We start from the raw sequence: 16,759 nt of genomic DNA on the forward strand, positions 1-16,759 counted from the left end.
TGCAAACAATGTTTGGATCTTGCTCTGTGAGATTCGGTTCGTGTGTTAATGCACGGTGGAGATGTCCGAATCCTGAACGAATCGCTCTTGTGAACCGGATCTTTTTAATGAATCTCTTTAACCGGCCTAAAATGATTCATTCGCGAATCTGCCTGAATCGGTCTTTTGGCGGTTCTCGAGTGTTTGAGTAGAGAATCATCTTTTTCGCATATGTCCGAACTGATATTAAACATTTGAAGTGAATTGAGGATTTGATAAATGTGACAAAGTTACTGTAAAAGTCTAATACCAGAAATTACGTACTGGAAATTTGTGTATGTGCCGCAGACACATACAGAACAGACTGAATCTTTTAATTGTAAATGACTTTACAATTAACACACGTAACTTTAAAACTTATTTGTAAAAATGGAATAAATAGCTGTATACCGTCTAGGGATGACGTAACGCCGTCGTTCTTTGAGTCGGTTCTTTGAAATGAATTATTCAAAAGAACCGATTCGTTGAAATGAGTCGGACAAGTTAAGGAACAAAGGATCCGTGAGGTCCGCGCTCTTCACTAGCACTTGTAGTGTCACTCAGTCAGCATGGCCATTCACTTTAGTGCTTAAAATCTCCAGCTGCGATTTACATTTCGGTTTTTAGTCATATGCAAGATGTCATTTGTTCGGTTTATGATTAAATCGTTAGATTTGCTTACGAGAGTATTCATGAAGTCGTGCTGAAAATGTGACCTATATATAAGAGTGGTGTTGTTTTCATCTGCTGCAGTTCACTGGGACTAGTTAAACGGGCGGATAATCTCTCCTCGGATCACCTTGGACGAAACATGAGTTTCACTAAATAGGGTCTAATGATGGAGGGACGTAGTCGGGTCGCCGCGTGCGTGCTGCTTATGTTCGTCTCCATGGTGATAGCTGATTCACCTGCTGCAGGTAAGTGATGTCATGTTCTTCTTCTTCAGGTTGCAGCCGGTAACTGGAGGAGTTTATTGGCAAGATGACAGGAATTACGCCTTTTTAAAACTGCTGGAACGCAATGCAAAGTTTTGAGGACAAATCATATTTATCCCTGATTAGATATTGGATATTGATTGGAAACACAACAACAACACGTGGTTTCCGTATATTGTAGGGTTAGGTTAGTCAAACCTTTGACCTATTTTTTGGTCCTATAATTGATTTATGCCTTTGCTTACAAAGTGCAAGTAAATATTTAAGGCCTTTAGTTGAATTTTCAAGGTCTCTTTCAGAATGAAAAGCTCTGAGGTGCATGATAAAACCTTTTTTTTTTTTTTTTTTTAACTAAGGTTGAAGGCGTCTTTTAGTCTTTGAAACTATAATTTCTTAGCCTAGTCTCTCCAAATTATCTTCAAAATGTCCACTTTAGTTGAAAAGCAGACCAGATCCTCTACAGTTTGTCAACATGATAACAAAAGACTTGCTTGGGTGGAACTTCTTCTGCATTGGTTTTAGATTAACCCTAATCCATGTCACTGACTCAAGCTTGAAACCCAAGCAATCCCTTACATTTAGAGACAACTATACTGGATTAATATCATTTTTAATAACAGAAATAATTTAGGGTAGATTACAAATCTAGCAAACTGACTGGTCTTGCCTGTATGTTGAGTACTTATGGATCAAAGAGCTATATGAAGACAGAATAAGAACAAAAAACTAGGCTACTGAAAAAAATGATGCAGCTAGATACTTTTTGTTGGTTGAAATAAATTTTTAGATGGAATTAGAGTCATTTACACGTAGTGTTGTCCCTAGTACAAACTCATTCATTTTTAAATAAACTGTTGAGCATTCATTCAAGAAGATTCTTGTAGATCATTTTTCAGAGTAAACTTGAGTGCTATGTGTTTCATCCTATTACCAGTCTGTTCATGCTGAAAATCAATATATTAGGAGCATATAATTGAGTCAAGTGCACAGTGTTGACAGTCCATTTATATCCATTCCAGCATATCTCAAGCTGTATAAATGAAATGATGTGGAATAGTGTTTATTTTCGGTGATTTCTCAAAATACCTTATTTTAGTACCAAAGAAGAAAAAGTCGTACAGTTTCTGGAACAACATGAGGTGAGTAAATTCATTTTTGGATGAACTATCCCTTTAAGACAGGACCAAATCTCATATTCAAATCTATTAAAACATGTCATGGAAACCATCTGGGTCAGTCTGTTGTGACAATCTTGATCCGTCACATTCAGAACCTGAAAGGATCTTGTCAGTTCTGTGGCTTCTCTGAAACTGAGACAGAATCCTTCTTCTTGTGATCTGAGAAAGCCTGACGTAAGAAACCCTTGAAGGCTAGGGAACGATGAAGAGCATGAGAACAGGGTTAAGTTGGGCTAGCACCTTCATATAAAATGTATAGATAGAAAATTTTATTATTTTTTCATGGGAGCTGTCTAGGTTCAATGAGTCAATACAAAGTTTATAATTATGCATGTAGTCAATTACCGTATATTTGCCAGTTTTGAGGGAAAGGTCTCATTTATCAGGCACATTTATATGATGCTGTATAACTACTTATCGGCTCAAATGCTTCCATCATCTACTAGCTCACAGTTGTTTTAGTCTGACTCCATGCATTTTAAAATTGTTCTGCGATTTTATACTTCATCTTGGCACTGTGATGTAGGTCAGACAATTTTTAAAGATGGGAGAGGCTAGTCGTAATTAACATCTAAGATCTGTTAAGAGCTGAATGTGTGTGTGCATCTCGTATTCTGAGCACATGTTGCTGGTTTTGAGCAGAAACGGTGGTGCCATCAAACTCCGCCTAACAATTTAGAGAGTTGGTCAACAAGGCGTACTGAGGACAGTGAGTTTGTGTGTATACATTACAAGTTAGGATTTCTTTTAATTGTGATTACATTCCCAGCCCTCTCAAAGGGTGATATAGAGACGATTTTCACAGCCTGGATGTACAGAATTGAACCTTGAAAGCTGGGGCTTTCAGTACTGAATGAGTAGGCTGACAGTAACAACTGAGTATATGAATATGTTGCGGTGTAAAAATTTGAGTCACTTTTTTTTTTTTTTTTTTTTTTTTATGATTTCCACAATGTGGAAAAAGGTGGACAGAATCCAGTCATAAAAAATGGAACGTACAGGACACAAAATGCAGTTGATTAGCTATTGTATTTGATCATTAGAATGTAATTAAACTATTAAAATGGAATCCAGAAAATGAAAATGGAAAGCAGAGGGAAAAATAAAAAGCAGAATTTGTGAGAATAAGAGTTACAGATTCTATAGGGTCCTAAAATGTCTAAAACTTTTAGTGTTTTGTTGTTACATTGTATAAGATTCATGATTTCAGTTATTTAGACATGCTTTTTGATAACTAAAATTAAAAGGAACCATTCAAATGGAACCCAGATCAATTAAAATAGAATAAAACAGAATCCAGAAAAAATAAAGTGCAAAAAACAGAATATGGGGAAAAATAAAACTGATTTCATAGGGCTCTATATTCTGCACAATTTCTGGTACAGTCGAAAACACTCCGCTAAGATACACTGTAAAAAATATTGTGCCCATTTTACTCAATAAAATTGAGGTAACTATTTGCTTCAGCTTTTTAAGTACTTTGAACTCCTTTTATTCTTGTTTGTTCTATGACTTAACATGTTTCCAACTTGAACTCTTAAGTAATGGCAACTCAATTTGATCAACTATTGATATTTTCTTGTTACAGTTACAACTCCACTGAGTCATTTTTCTCATTGTACTTGTTAGGGCTGTGCAATTAATCGCATGTGATTATCATGCACATCTCGTAAGTAAAGCTGGTTCCATGATAATTGCATGCGATTAATTGCACAGCCCTAGTACTTGTGTGTTTTGAATGGTAATTGTTATGCAATTTTTCATTTGTTTTAAGACTGTTCTGGGTAGGGCTGAGCGATTAATTGCATTTGCGATAATATCGCGATATGTGAAAATTCGATTTTTCAAGCGCAGAGGCTGCGATTACACTCTGTCACGTGACATGTGAGAGTAAAGAGGTGTGTTCGACTTGAAGATCGATCGGTGTATGACATCAAAGTATGGCGAGAGAAAGCATAAGGAGACGTCCGCTCTCTTACAGCTCTTGCAGTATTTGATGAGACACAGCGATCGGTCTAGCTGCGCTGCTTCAAGTCGAACACATCTAAGCAGTCTTCAGAGGAAGCATCAAGTTAGGAACGCCATGTTGCCAAGTCCACAGTTTACGGTCTTACATACCATGCAGAATTGTATGGTAGAATGGTAGACCTTAAAGCGTTATGCATGAATGAAAATCTATTTCTTTATAAAGAAAGTGAAGTAGATTGTACTTCAATCCGACTGTTGTGCTCTATAGGGCAGTCTACTATAGATAAGCGTTTTTGCATATGGTTTTGAAAGGATGCTTGTGTTTTCTTATCACCAGTGGCAACCGGTGCATATAAGGATGTTCTTTAGGCAGAGATGAGAGCACTTGTGGACTCACGATCATGCAGGTGTAACCCTACTTCTTATTCTTGTAATTGAAAAGCTCTTTCGCAGAATTCACACTGGATGTCAGAGCCTCCTGAAGAATGTTGTCGAGTTTTTGAGATTGCGTGGAGCTCAGCGCAAAACTCCTGGATAATTACAAATGTTGCCACTTTTACAAGTGAAACCTTATCTGTGAGGGATGACAATGAGTGCATTCATTATTCATCGCCACTGAGACTGGGAACAGATCAATACGCTGGATGCTGAGGCCACTGGCTGCTGGACAAGCGAACAAAGTTCCATTGAGAAACCAGGACGGTTGGATACCAGTTTCTTTGATGATGAACCCATGCATTGCAGAGGAGGAGTTTGTGTGTGTTTGAAGGATACTAGTTTAGTTTGGACCATAGGGAATGCTTGTAGACAAGGTAATTTCCTGTAAAAGATATAACTTCTTGCATATAAAGTAAACATAAGAGCATCAAAATCAAAGCCATTCAAAGATCACCAACATGGAGTGGGATTTTGGACCAATGAGATTTAACGCTTGGCTGCCAATGTAATATCTTGTTGGGCATTGCTTATCATTTTTGTTACTGGTTAAAACAAACACTTTCATAAACAGGGGATATCGTTTTCACGTTATGGTTTCGTGCTTGGTTTTCATCCTGTAAATAAGATTTTTGTGATTTTTACTGTTTGTTTACATAATTTCTTTCATGTTAATTAGTTGTAATGAAAACAGTTTGTCCTCATTGGAGTGAAAGTGTGCAGTGCTGTTTCTGCACCATTGTTCTAAGACATCTGCAAGTAATTTGGCCTTTTTTAGGGGTAAAACCCCTTTAACAAGGTACTTTCCACAGTCCCATACATTTTACATTCATAGTCCAGTTGTTCTCATTTTATGGCCTTTATTGATGTCAAAAAAATCGAAAACGTCCTGGTACACATTCACGCCTAGCAAGTGTTTAGTGTATGCTTTTAGCACGCGATCTTGACACCCAGCAAAATGTAAGAAGTTATGATGATGTCATGAAGAGAAGCAGTTGTCTTGTTTGGTGTTTCACACGTTTGTTTTGTTTAAATTTTTTTAAGGAGATATCTTATGTCTCTTCTTTGTTTGAAAGTACAGTTTTGTGTGAACAGCTTCTCTTCATTAGGAATTCCACTAGACATTAGGTCTGATTATAACAAATTGGGGGGGGATGCACTTCACTCATTATATTGGGGTGGGGTTGCAAATAAGTCTCAATTTTAGTCAATGCGCTGTTTTTTATACATAGTATGAGCTTAGTTTTTATAAATACATAGTGACAAATACAGTTTAACATTTAAAAATAACTCAATATTATATTATAGAGATGGCGCCGCAGATGGCAGCTACTGTGCATTGCTCTTCAGTGTTCGTACTGTTTTTGTTTGTTTTTCCTATTTTTTGTTTCTCAAATACGATCAGTTTTACCAGGGATGACCTGCTGAATATTCCGCAGAACACACCACAAAATCTTTTACCGGATTTTGACTATTTGGACGTTTTGCTGGACATTATAGTTGGCGGAGCCGTAGTTCTGGTCAAACGCTTCAGGAGGATGCGCAGACGGGGGAAGTGAGCCGGCGCTCGTGAAGCTCAGACAACTCGGATTTCAAATGCCATTGCCTAGCATCCATCTGGTGAATCTCTGCGCTCTACCCAACAAAACGGACAAACTCTTTCTGCTCTCTTTGACAAACAAGGATTTCTCTAACTCTGCTGCTCTGTGTTTCACTGAAACCTGGCTGAATCGCAACATACCGGACAGTGTGCTCCATCTGGCTAACTTCCAGCTGATTAGAGCAGATCGGGACGCAGAATCAACGGGGAAATTGCGCGGCGGCGGGACGTGCTTTTACATCAATGAGAGGTGGTGTACAGATGTAACTGTGTTAAAGAAGATGTGCTGTTCAGATCTAGAAACGCTCTTCATTAACTGCAAGCCGTTCTATTCGCCGCGGGAGTTCTGCTCGTTCATTCTCGTGAGTGTCTACATTCCGCCGCAAGCGCACGTGAGCACAGCTTTACAGAAACTCGCTGATCTGATCACAGACACAGAACAACAACCCAGACTCTGCTTTAATCATTCTCGGGGACTTTAATAAAGCAAATCTCTCCCGCGAACTGCCAAAATACAGACAGCACATCACATGTCCCACCAGAGACAGTAATATATTGGATCACTGTTACACAACAATAAAGGACGTATATTACTCTGTTCCACGAGCAGCTTTAGGACTCTGATTACTGTTTGGTTCATCTTATTCTGAGCTACAGGCAGAAACTTAAGTCTGCAAAACCTGTATTAAGAACTGTTAAAAGATAGACTAATGAAACGGAGTGGGATTTACAAGCCTGTTTCTCTCTCACTGACTGGACTGTTTTTGAAGCTGCTGCCACCGATCTGGACGAGCTCACAGAGACTGTAACATCTTATATCAGTTTCTGTGAGGATATGTGCATTCCTTCTAGCACTGCAAAACTCCAACAGCTCCGTCAGGCCAAAGAAGATGCTCACAGAAAGGGGGATAAAGTCTTGTACAAACAGGCCAAATACACACTGGAAATGGAGATCAGAGTGGCAAAGAGGAATTATTCTGGCAAGCTAAGGAACAAATTATCTTCCAGGGATCCTGCTTCAGTGTGGAAAGGTATGAAAGATATCACCAGTTACAAGACACCATCCCCCAGCGCTCTGGAGAATCAACAACTAGCAGACGACTTGAACGAGTTTTATTGCCGGTTTTAAAAATCACCCCACACCCGCCCTGAACACCTCTCCACACAACCATTCACACCTCCAGCAACCCCCCTCTCCCCCACACCTACAATTCAGATAAGTGAAGAAGATGATGAAGATAAATTTATAAATATTTCTTACTAATAATATCACTGCTCTGCTACTATTTACACGCACACATATATTTATTTTATTTATTTATTTTTATTTATAAATATTTCTGACTATAATAATACCACTGCTCTACTACTATTTGCACACACACATATATTTATCTTTTATTTATTTATTTATAAATATTTCTGACTATAATAATACCACTGCTCTACTACTATTTGCACACACACACATTTATCTTTTATTTATTTATAAACATTTATATTTTATATTTATATTAGTACCACTGCTCTGCACTATTTACACAAATTGCACCGTTAAACTACCATTTCCAAACCAGAAACCTTTTTTCTATGCGTGTAAAAGCCTAGACTTGTGGTCAACACTTATTTCCCAGCATTTGTTCTGTAGAGCACTCATTTGAAGTGACCACTCAAAGATAAGAGGGCTCTATTTTAGTTTTTAGTCAAAGGAACTGAGTGAATGGAGGTTGAGAGAGCGCTGGGCTCGTGTCAGCAATATCAAAATTAAATCGGGCCATTTTAGACCAACCATTCAACTGTGACCTCCACTACAGATCTATATACTGATATTTCAGTCATCTCATTTCATCGCCTTTGTTTGGAATGCACCCTTTTGTTATTTATACTTTACTGTAGTTTGTTTAGTATCATTTCTGTTTTTATTACTGAATAAACTCAGCCACATTAAATGTAGTCCATCAAAGAACACCTACAGTGCCCTCCATAAGTATTGGAACCGTAAAGACAAAATTTCTCTGTTGGCTGTGGAGTCAAGACATTTGCAAATATGATTAAAAGATGAATATGAGACAAAACTACAGAATGTCACATTTTATTATTAGCTGTTTCAACACATACATGTTTTACCAAATAAAAAGAACAGCACTTTTAGAGTTCATTCCACTCATTGATGTGAGCATAAGTATTGGGACAGTTGAACATAAGGCAGATATAAAAGATTAAAAGCTATTATTTAGTTGCAGATCCCTTGCGCACAATCACAGCAGTGAGTCTGTGACCCATAGACATCACCAGACTCTTGGTCTCATCCTTTGAAATACTTTTCCCAGCCTTTAATGCAGCCAATTCCAAATGTTGCTTGTTTTGGAGAGTTTCTGCCTTTACTCTCCTCTTCAGCTGGTGAAATTCATGTTCAATCAGATTTAAATCTGGAGATTGACTTGGGCAATCTACGACTTTCCATTTCTTTGCCCTTATAAATTCCTTGACTGAACTGGCAGGGTGTTTTGGGTCATTGTCCTGATGTAATATGAAACACTTCCCAATGAGTCTGGTGACATTTTCTTGAATATTGGTAGGCAAGATGATTTTGTACCCTTCCAAATTCATTCTGCTACTGTCATCATACATTAAGTCATCAGTATGCATGCCCATGCCATGACACCACCTCCACCATGCTTTACAGATGAGGCTGTATGTTTGGGATCATTTGCAGTTCCCTTTTTTTCTCCACATTTTTGCTTTCCCATCACTTAGATAAAGGTTCATCTTTGTCTCATCGGTCCATAAACACAGACCAAAACTCTTCTGGTTCACCTTTGTGCTTTTTTCCAAACACTATTCTTGCCTTTCTATTTTTGGTGCTGGTCAGAGGTTTGTATCTTGCTGTGTAGCATCTGTAATTCTGTGTCAAAGTCTCCTGAGGACAGTAGATTGTCAGAGCATCACCCCAGACACGTCTTTTAGGGTTCATTTTCACAGCTTTTATGATTTGTTTGTCATCAACTACTGTTGTTTTCTCAGCCGATCAGGTAGTTGTTTGTTGCTGGTGTCGCTGGTGGTTTCCAAACTCTTGATTTCTCCATGCCCTTTGTTTTTGCTAGAGCTCTAATTGACTTCCTGTTTTCTTTTGGCATCCAAATTGCTTACTTTTCTCTCAAAGTCAGTTCCCTCATCTTCATCCTGGTTTGTGTGTGTCATCATCGAATGCAAGATTCAGAATGCAGAAGTAATGGATCTAACTGATACGACACATTCCCTGCTTTTAATATCTGAAGAATTAATGCAACAGGCCACAGCTGATCACTTACAAAGACCTGTGAGGCAACTGTTCCAATACTTATCCTCACATCAGATAGAGGGATGAAACTCTAAAAGTGCTGAACTTATTAGCTGGTAAAACATCTATGTGTTGAATCACCCAAAAATGTGACATTCTGTAGTTGTGTCTCATATTCATCTTTTAATCATATTTGTAAATGTATTGACTCCACAGCCAACAGAGCAATTTTGTCTTTACTGTTCCAATACTTTTGGAGGGCACTATATGTGCGACGTTCACCCACATGGCCATTATAATTGACTAATGTGGTCCTAGTGTTGTGAATGTGTTGTGAACTGTATTTGAGGTAACTGTGACAGCCTGACAGAAGGCTGACATGTATGCCCATATTGCACTGGGCTCACATATCTGTACGGTTCAGCACACGTCTGGACCATCTCACTCTGAACAGATGGTTACATCTGAGCACAGCGGGGTTTATGGGGAATTAATTCATCAATGTAAAATTTAATAAAATAGATTATATCATACATTTCAGAAAGCCATTGGAATTTATGGTAGATTGTAGTATATTGAATACACTACCAAAAGTTTGGAATAATTAAGGTTGTTTTAATGTTTTTGAAAGATATCTCTTATGTTCACCAAGGCTGCATTTATTTGCTCAAAAGTACATTTAAAACTATAATTTTTTGAAATATTATTTCAATTCAAAAGGTCTGTTTACTAATATAATATATTTTTAAATGTAATTTATTCCTGTGATGGAAAAGCTGAATTTTCAGCAGTCTGTACTTCGGTCTTCAATGTCGCAGGATATAGAAATCATTCTAATATGCCAATCATTAATTTCTTCTTATTATCAATGTTTAAAACTTTTGAATGGTAGTGTAAGATTAAAATAATGATAATAATACTTATATTCAAAAAGGACACATTGAATTTATCAAAAGTGACTGTAAAAACATTGAAGATACTATTTTTCAAATAGGCCTAATAGATTTTTCAAATAAATGCTCTTCTTTTGAACTTTTGATTCATCAAAGAATCCAGAAGAAAAATTAGCTTATTTATTTTTCAACAAATGTAAGCAGCAAAACATTTTCAACATTGATGATAATAATAATTAGAAGTGACCCTATTATGGACTTTTGAAAATGACCTTTCATGCAGTGTGTAACACAGCTCTAAGTTAACGAAAACATCCTGCAAAGTTTTAAATCGGAAAGTGCACCGTGTATAAAGTTTTTGTCTCTCAAAAGAAAGAGTCATGTCAAAGAGAGTTGTCAAAAGCTCTCGCATGATTTTCAGTGTGAGAGGTGCGTCTCTCTCTCTCTCTCTCTCTCTCCTCTCTACAGGAGTCTGGCTGCTTTGTAGTCGAAAGGTCCAGAAGTTTACGCAGTGAGTTCAGTCCAGCCCTGAGCACGAAGCCCTCACAGTGACACGGTCTTCAGGGCTTCTCCAGTTACAGGCCTGGCCTTCCTGTCTTTCGAAGAAGGCTGAGGGAGTAGGGGGGAAACGTGCAGGGAACATGAGCGTCCTCCAGTCAATTACACAATACGCCAGCTATGGAAAAGTCTGCTTCTCTGGAGACCATACCAATGTTAGGCGTTAAAGTGTGTCCCCACCTTCCTCATTACATCCCCTCCCCTGTCTCAGTCGATCTGAGTTTTTTTTTTTTCTCGTTCTCATCTCTCTTTCTGTCTTTCTGCACCTAGTTTTGCACTCAAGTTCAGCTCTTTATCTCAAGTGTATTAACACACAGGAACAAGGTTGTGCATCATTCAGAATTGATTTGACAATGCCTTAAATTCCCCTTCTAATTCAAATTTAAATTTAACAGGTGGTTCCCACAGTCCTTGAAAACTTTGAAATGTCATGGAGATTTATTTAGCCAATATAAAATTTGAATTTTTCATGGATAAAAGATACCCATGTGAGTGTGGTCTCTATTAAAAATCCTTATCCTTAATTAAAATATAGTAAAATAACATCTAATTTACATGATTATATATTATGATAAATAACTTTAAAAAAAAAATATTCTTTTAAAATGCTAATAATTGAAAAGTTAAATGTATTAATTAGAAAATGGAAAAAAGTCCCATTTTTCATACTGTGCATTATAATGTTGTGATGCCTAAATTCCCTTGCAGCATTTTAAATGATAGATTTTTAGTTTGGCAAAGCTGATTTAAGCAATTAGAATTCATAGTTAGATGTTATAGTAGCAATTACATATTCAGTAAATTCCTCTTCAACATTAAATTCAACATACTGTGTGGTCTATTAGATGTAAATTTAATCATGAATTGAAAGGGAGCCATTCTTAAATTCCCAGTTTACCTAATGCTGTGCTGGAGAGATGGACTTCAGTATTTATGGTGGCCATCAGCAGACATGACCTCAGTCTGATCGATGGAAACCATCAGAGAGACGTGACTCTGCTTTGCCTCTGTGCCATGCTAGGTAACACGTTCCAGCCTGATTTTACTCAAAACACAGTCAGCCGCTCAACCAGATGTTAGGCTGTAAAATTCAGGTGAATTTGACTATTAGTACTTTTTCACTTTGGAAAATTGTCTCAAGCTTATGCTTACAATAACAAGACTGTTCATGACATGAGGGAAGCCACTGGTGTGCTGTGTTTATGCTATTCCTGCTTATTATTTTTTGTCTGTACTTCATAGTAGTTCAATCTATGGCTGTGCATGGGAAATTTCAGTCGTCCTAAGCACTTAGCCGCTGATAAGACAAACAACAGGGCTCTGTTCAGTGTCAGAGGGGTGGATTCTATCCCTCACGTCACTCTCACATTGCTCTTTTTTTCATTTAAATGTTTTTTTTGGGCAAAGGAATTGCTTATTTTATTCAGAAAGGATACATTAAATTGATTAAAAGTGACAGTAAAGACATTTATAATGTTACAAAAGATTCCGGTTTCAAATAAATGTAATTTTCTCTTCATCAAAGAATCCTGATCACGGTTTCCACAAAAATATTGAGCGGCACAACTGTTTTCAACCTAGAAAAAATTACCTTGAGCACCAGGTCAGCGTATTAGAATTATTTCTGGAGGATCATGTGACACTGAAGACTAGAGTAATGATGCTGAAAATTCAGCTTTGTCGTCACAGAAATAAATACAATTTTAATATATGTTCAAATAGAAATGAGTTATTTTAAATGGTAATAATATTTCACAATATTTCTGTTCTTGCTGTATTTTTCATCAAATAAATGCAGAGAAAAAGCAGCCAGAACATTCTGCAAAACATCTTCATTTGTGTTCCACGGAAAATCATACAGATTTGCAACATGAGTAAAAGATGAAAATGTAAATTTTTACGTGAAATATTCCTTTTAAAAGTGATGGGGATATAACGTCAAATTTCCATTTTAAATTGGTGTTATTCTCTGCTTAAATTGAGTTTGTAAGTTTACAAAAATATGTAGAAGTGTAGACCACAAACAAGTTGTCTGGCTGAAGGATGCAGTACACAATACCGCATTTTGTAAATGTAATATAAGAGAAACCTCCTAGAATAACAGCGTCCTCCCTCTATAAAGGCATTCTGAGATAAAAACGAATGTCAGCACAGACTCTGCCTTGATTGTTCGATTAGGCAGCGCATGGGGAGTCTGTGCCAGCGTTAGGCAGAGGCAGTCACGCAATGGGATCATCTTAAAACAGAAACATGTGTGGGCAAAGGGGCTTGAATTAATACCAAAGACCTTTCCTTTGCTTTTTTTTTCTTCTCTCGTTTACCCTTTTTCTCTGGAATAGCAACAACCAGCAAATGAGACTTTCCCTAGAATGAGCCTGGCAAATGGAAGGAAATGACATCATTAAGGGGGGTTGTAATTGATGTCTCAGTGTTTTCGGTAGAAGGTCTTGGCTATAATCTGACTTTTTGTGTTTCACAGCTGCTCCCTTCAAATTAGACTGTGTAGTTCTACCGTGAAAGTTGCAGGTACGTCCCGTAACTTGCTCAGTGTTGATGCGGAGCGGTTAAAAAATCTACTGGTTTACACAAATAACAAAAGTACCATAGTACTTTTATCATACTATCATCATAGTATCATCATAGTACTCCTATGGTTTCTTGGACAAGATACTGTGTTAATACTATGTTTTTGAACAAGTACCATAAGTATTCAAAAGATCTTTTGAATGATATTGATATGCTCACAAAGCTGTATTTATTTGATCACAGTAAAACCAGTAATGTTTTGAACTATTATTATAATTTAAAATAACTGTTTTCTATTTTAATATACTTTAAAATTATTTATTTCTGTGATTCAAAGCTAAATTTTCAGCATCATTACTCCAGTCCTCAGTGTCACATGATCCTTCAGAAATCACTGTAATATGCTGATTTATTGCTAAAAAAAAAAAATCTTATTCTTATAATCACTGAAAATTGCACTGCGTAATATTTTTGAGGAAACCATGACACATTTTTTTTTCAAGATTCTTTGATGAATATAAAGTTTAATAAAAGGAATCTTTTGTAGCCATGTAAAAGTCTTTAATGTCACTTTTGATCAATTTATTCCTTAAAAATAATACTGACCTCAAACTTTTGAATAGAAGTGTCTATAGGCCTCATATGGCAAAATTTGTGCCAAAGTACCATTTTAATGTGATGACCAAGGTACCACTATTTTTTATAGTACTTTATTGTGAGTTAAGATGAAAACAAGTCTCTATTCTGAAATGTTCTTCAAACTGAGTTATTTGTAAGCCTTATTATGAACGCTGTCAAATCAATCAGCCTCACAACATTAGCACTGATTATTTGACATTAAGAGGTTATCACATGTCCAACAGTGTATGTTTATCATAGTGTCTGGCTCATTGTTTAGTGTATTTGTTGGTGAAAAATCATTCAGAGAGTCTGTGATTGTTAGGCAGATGATCATATTGTTTTGGTGTTGTTTGGGATGGGTTTATTGGGTTATTTCTCCCACTTACCACTGGACAGGAGTTTCGGGAGGAACAAATTACATTTGGGTGTGCTAAACTGAATCATTTATATGGGTTTGATCTCATTTTCAGCCTCCTTGTGGTTTCAGCCTAAGACGTCATCCTTTTCACAAAGACAAAGAGAGAGACAGACGGAAAGACAAACTGACATCGAACGTAATCCAGTTTCATTTAATTTTAGATCCCTTTGTGTTTTATTTTGACACTTCATCCGTTGTTCATAAAGGAAGTCGTCAATCGATCATAAGCATTATTTTATTAGCTGCGTGGCCATGAAGAGCTCAAAATAGAGTTGCTCACTGTTTCCTTTTGTGATGATGATAGTCACCTCACTGTCTGTGCAGTTTTTGTATTTGACAAAACAGCCTGTCTTTTAAACACATTTTCCATGTTTTCCACCATCAAGCATCATGAAAACAGCAAATTCAGAAGTATTTTTTTGATAAATGATAATCAGTTTTTTTTTATCTTGAGCTTTCAAATGAAGTTTTACATTATATACTTTAAATTAAACCATTGTGTTCTGTTCACTTAATTTTTAAGTAGTGCTGTCAAACGATTAATCGCAATTAATCGCATCCAAAATACAAATTTTGTTTACATATTATATGCATGTGTACTGTGTATATTTATTATGTATATATAAATGCAAACACATGCATGTATATATTTAATAAAATATATATATTTATATATTAAATATATTTTTATATAATATAAATTATATGAATATAAATATAAACATGTAAATACATGTAAATATTTTCAAAATATAAACTGTATGCGTGTGTCTTTTTATATATACAAAATAAATATATACAGTAGACACATATATTTTGTAAACAAAAACTTTTATTTTGGATGCGATTAATCGCAATTAATCGTTTGACAGCACTATTTTTAAGGTAGAATAAACCTTTACTGGCTAGTTTTGCCATTATTTTAAGGCCAAAGGGCAGCATACTGTAATTACTTCCATAAATTAAATAGCATTCATGCAGAAACCAGCATAACATGCATAAGGGAGTTATGTGCATTATAGAAAGTCCATGTTTTTGTGATCCTCATGAGATTATAACACTCAAAGAACAGATCTTTGCTCTAAGATGGTTGGTACATCAAATGTAGTGTTGTGAAATCATGACTACTTTTAATGCTTTATGTTTTATAATAGTTCTGGTCTGCATATATATTCAGAATGCATTTCTATTGTCACCCTTAATGGGTTCCCTGGGTTGTTGTCTTATTTTAATCTTTAAGCATTATGCATGAATTGTGTTTTATATTACGCTGTTAATGACCGCTGGTTTAAATTAAACTTGTAGCAAATATGTTATGCATCACTTTTAAATACTGCAAGTAGTTTTTGTGGATATTTGTCACTATGTGCATTGTCTCACTGACATTTACATTTGCGTCTGACTCGTATCTCTTGGGTAGATCTCTGTGAAAACGATAGCTCTAACAATTGCCAGACTGTTCATGCGTTACACGGTTGCATTTCTGTAGCAGGTGGCAAAGGGAGTCATTGCCGCACTGTTGTGTGGAGTCAGGGTATTTCCCCTGCTGCCCGTCTGTCGGGCGAGAGGCTGCCTGCCATTACTCACGATAAACACTGCTCATTTAGGCTGAAGGTGACCCTCTTACAATTAATTATTGAACTTCTCCGTCAATCAGGATTATTAAGTCACTCCATCATTAATTACTTTATTGTCTTTGCTTCTTTGCTTGTCAATCATAGATGTGTGACATGACTTTCAGTTGTAGTGTTTTGAAAACTGGGTCAGCAATCCATTTTGATTGGCCTAGCACAGAAATGGGTGGTTGTAGCTTTAATGTTTTATTGAATGGCTCCTGAGGGAATAGGGATCTGAGAATAGAAATCTAAATGTCTGAGCACTCATCTGATGAAGTCAGAGGTCAGGCAGTAATCTGTGCCTCTTCTGTCCTGTTCGTTAGCTTTAGTCTTGCTCAGTGACCGGAGAAACGGTGGATCATCAATTGATCTTTGGTTGAGATACTTGAACACATTAGCATTCACCCGTGTGTCATTTAAGCCACTTATTGCCACAGTAAGACTAATTAATGACTCTCGCATCCCTCTCAAAGAGACTTATACATCAAACTGTGGATATTGATGATTCCTGTGAGTTTTAGAGCTTCATCAATCATGCATTTGAAATGCCATAAAAATGTTGCACTAGGTTTGTGGTTTATTTAGAGCTGTACATCAATACTCTCTTTTGAGTTTACTGAGTTGTCAGTGTGTTGTATACTGTGTCCCAATTTTCCTACTGTATACTGAATAGTAAGCAAGATAGAAGAGATGTGTTTTTAGCCGTTTCTTGA

At 36.6% G+C, this 16,759-nt stretch overlaps 1 protein-coding gene across 1 annotated transcript in view; it reads left to right on the forward strand.

Moving 5' to 3' along the window:
* Positions 1-853: 853 nt before the first annotated feature.
* Positions 854-16,759, forward strand: part of LOC306842714 (UPF0606 protein KIAA1549-like) — a gene marked incomplete at its 5' end in the record, with an annotated part of 46,725 nt that continues 30,819 nt past the window's right edge. The window contains one exon of the mRNA XM_079373734.1: positions 854-935. Within this exon, the coding sequence (XP_079229860.1) occupies positions 854-935 (82 nt within the window). The remainder of the gene's footprint in view (positions 936-16,759) is intronic.

Source organism: Barbus barbus (assembly GCF_936440315.1).
Source record: "Barbus barbus genome assembly, chromosome: 23".
Classification (NCBI taxonomy): Eukaryota; Metazoa; Chordata; class Actinopteri; order Cypriniformes; family Cyprinidae; genus Barbus; species Barbus barbus.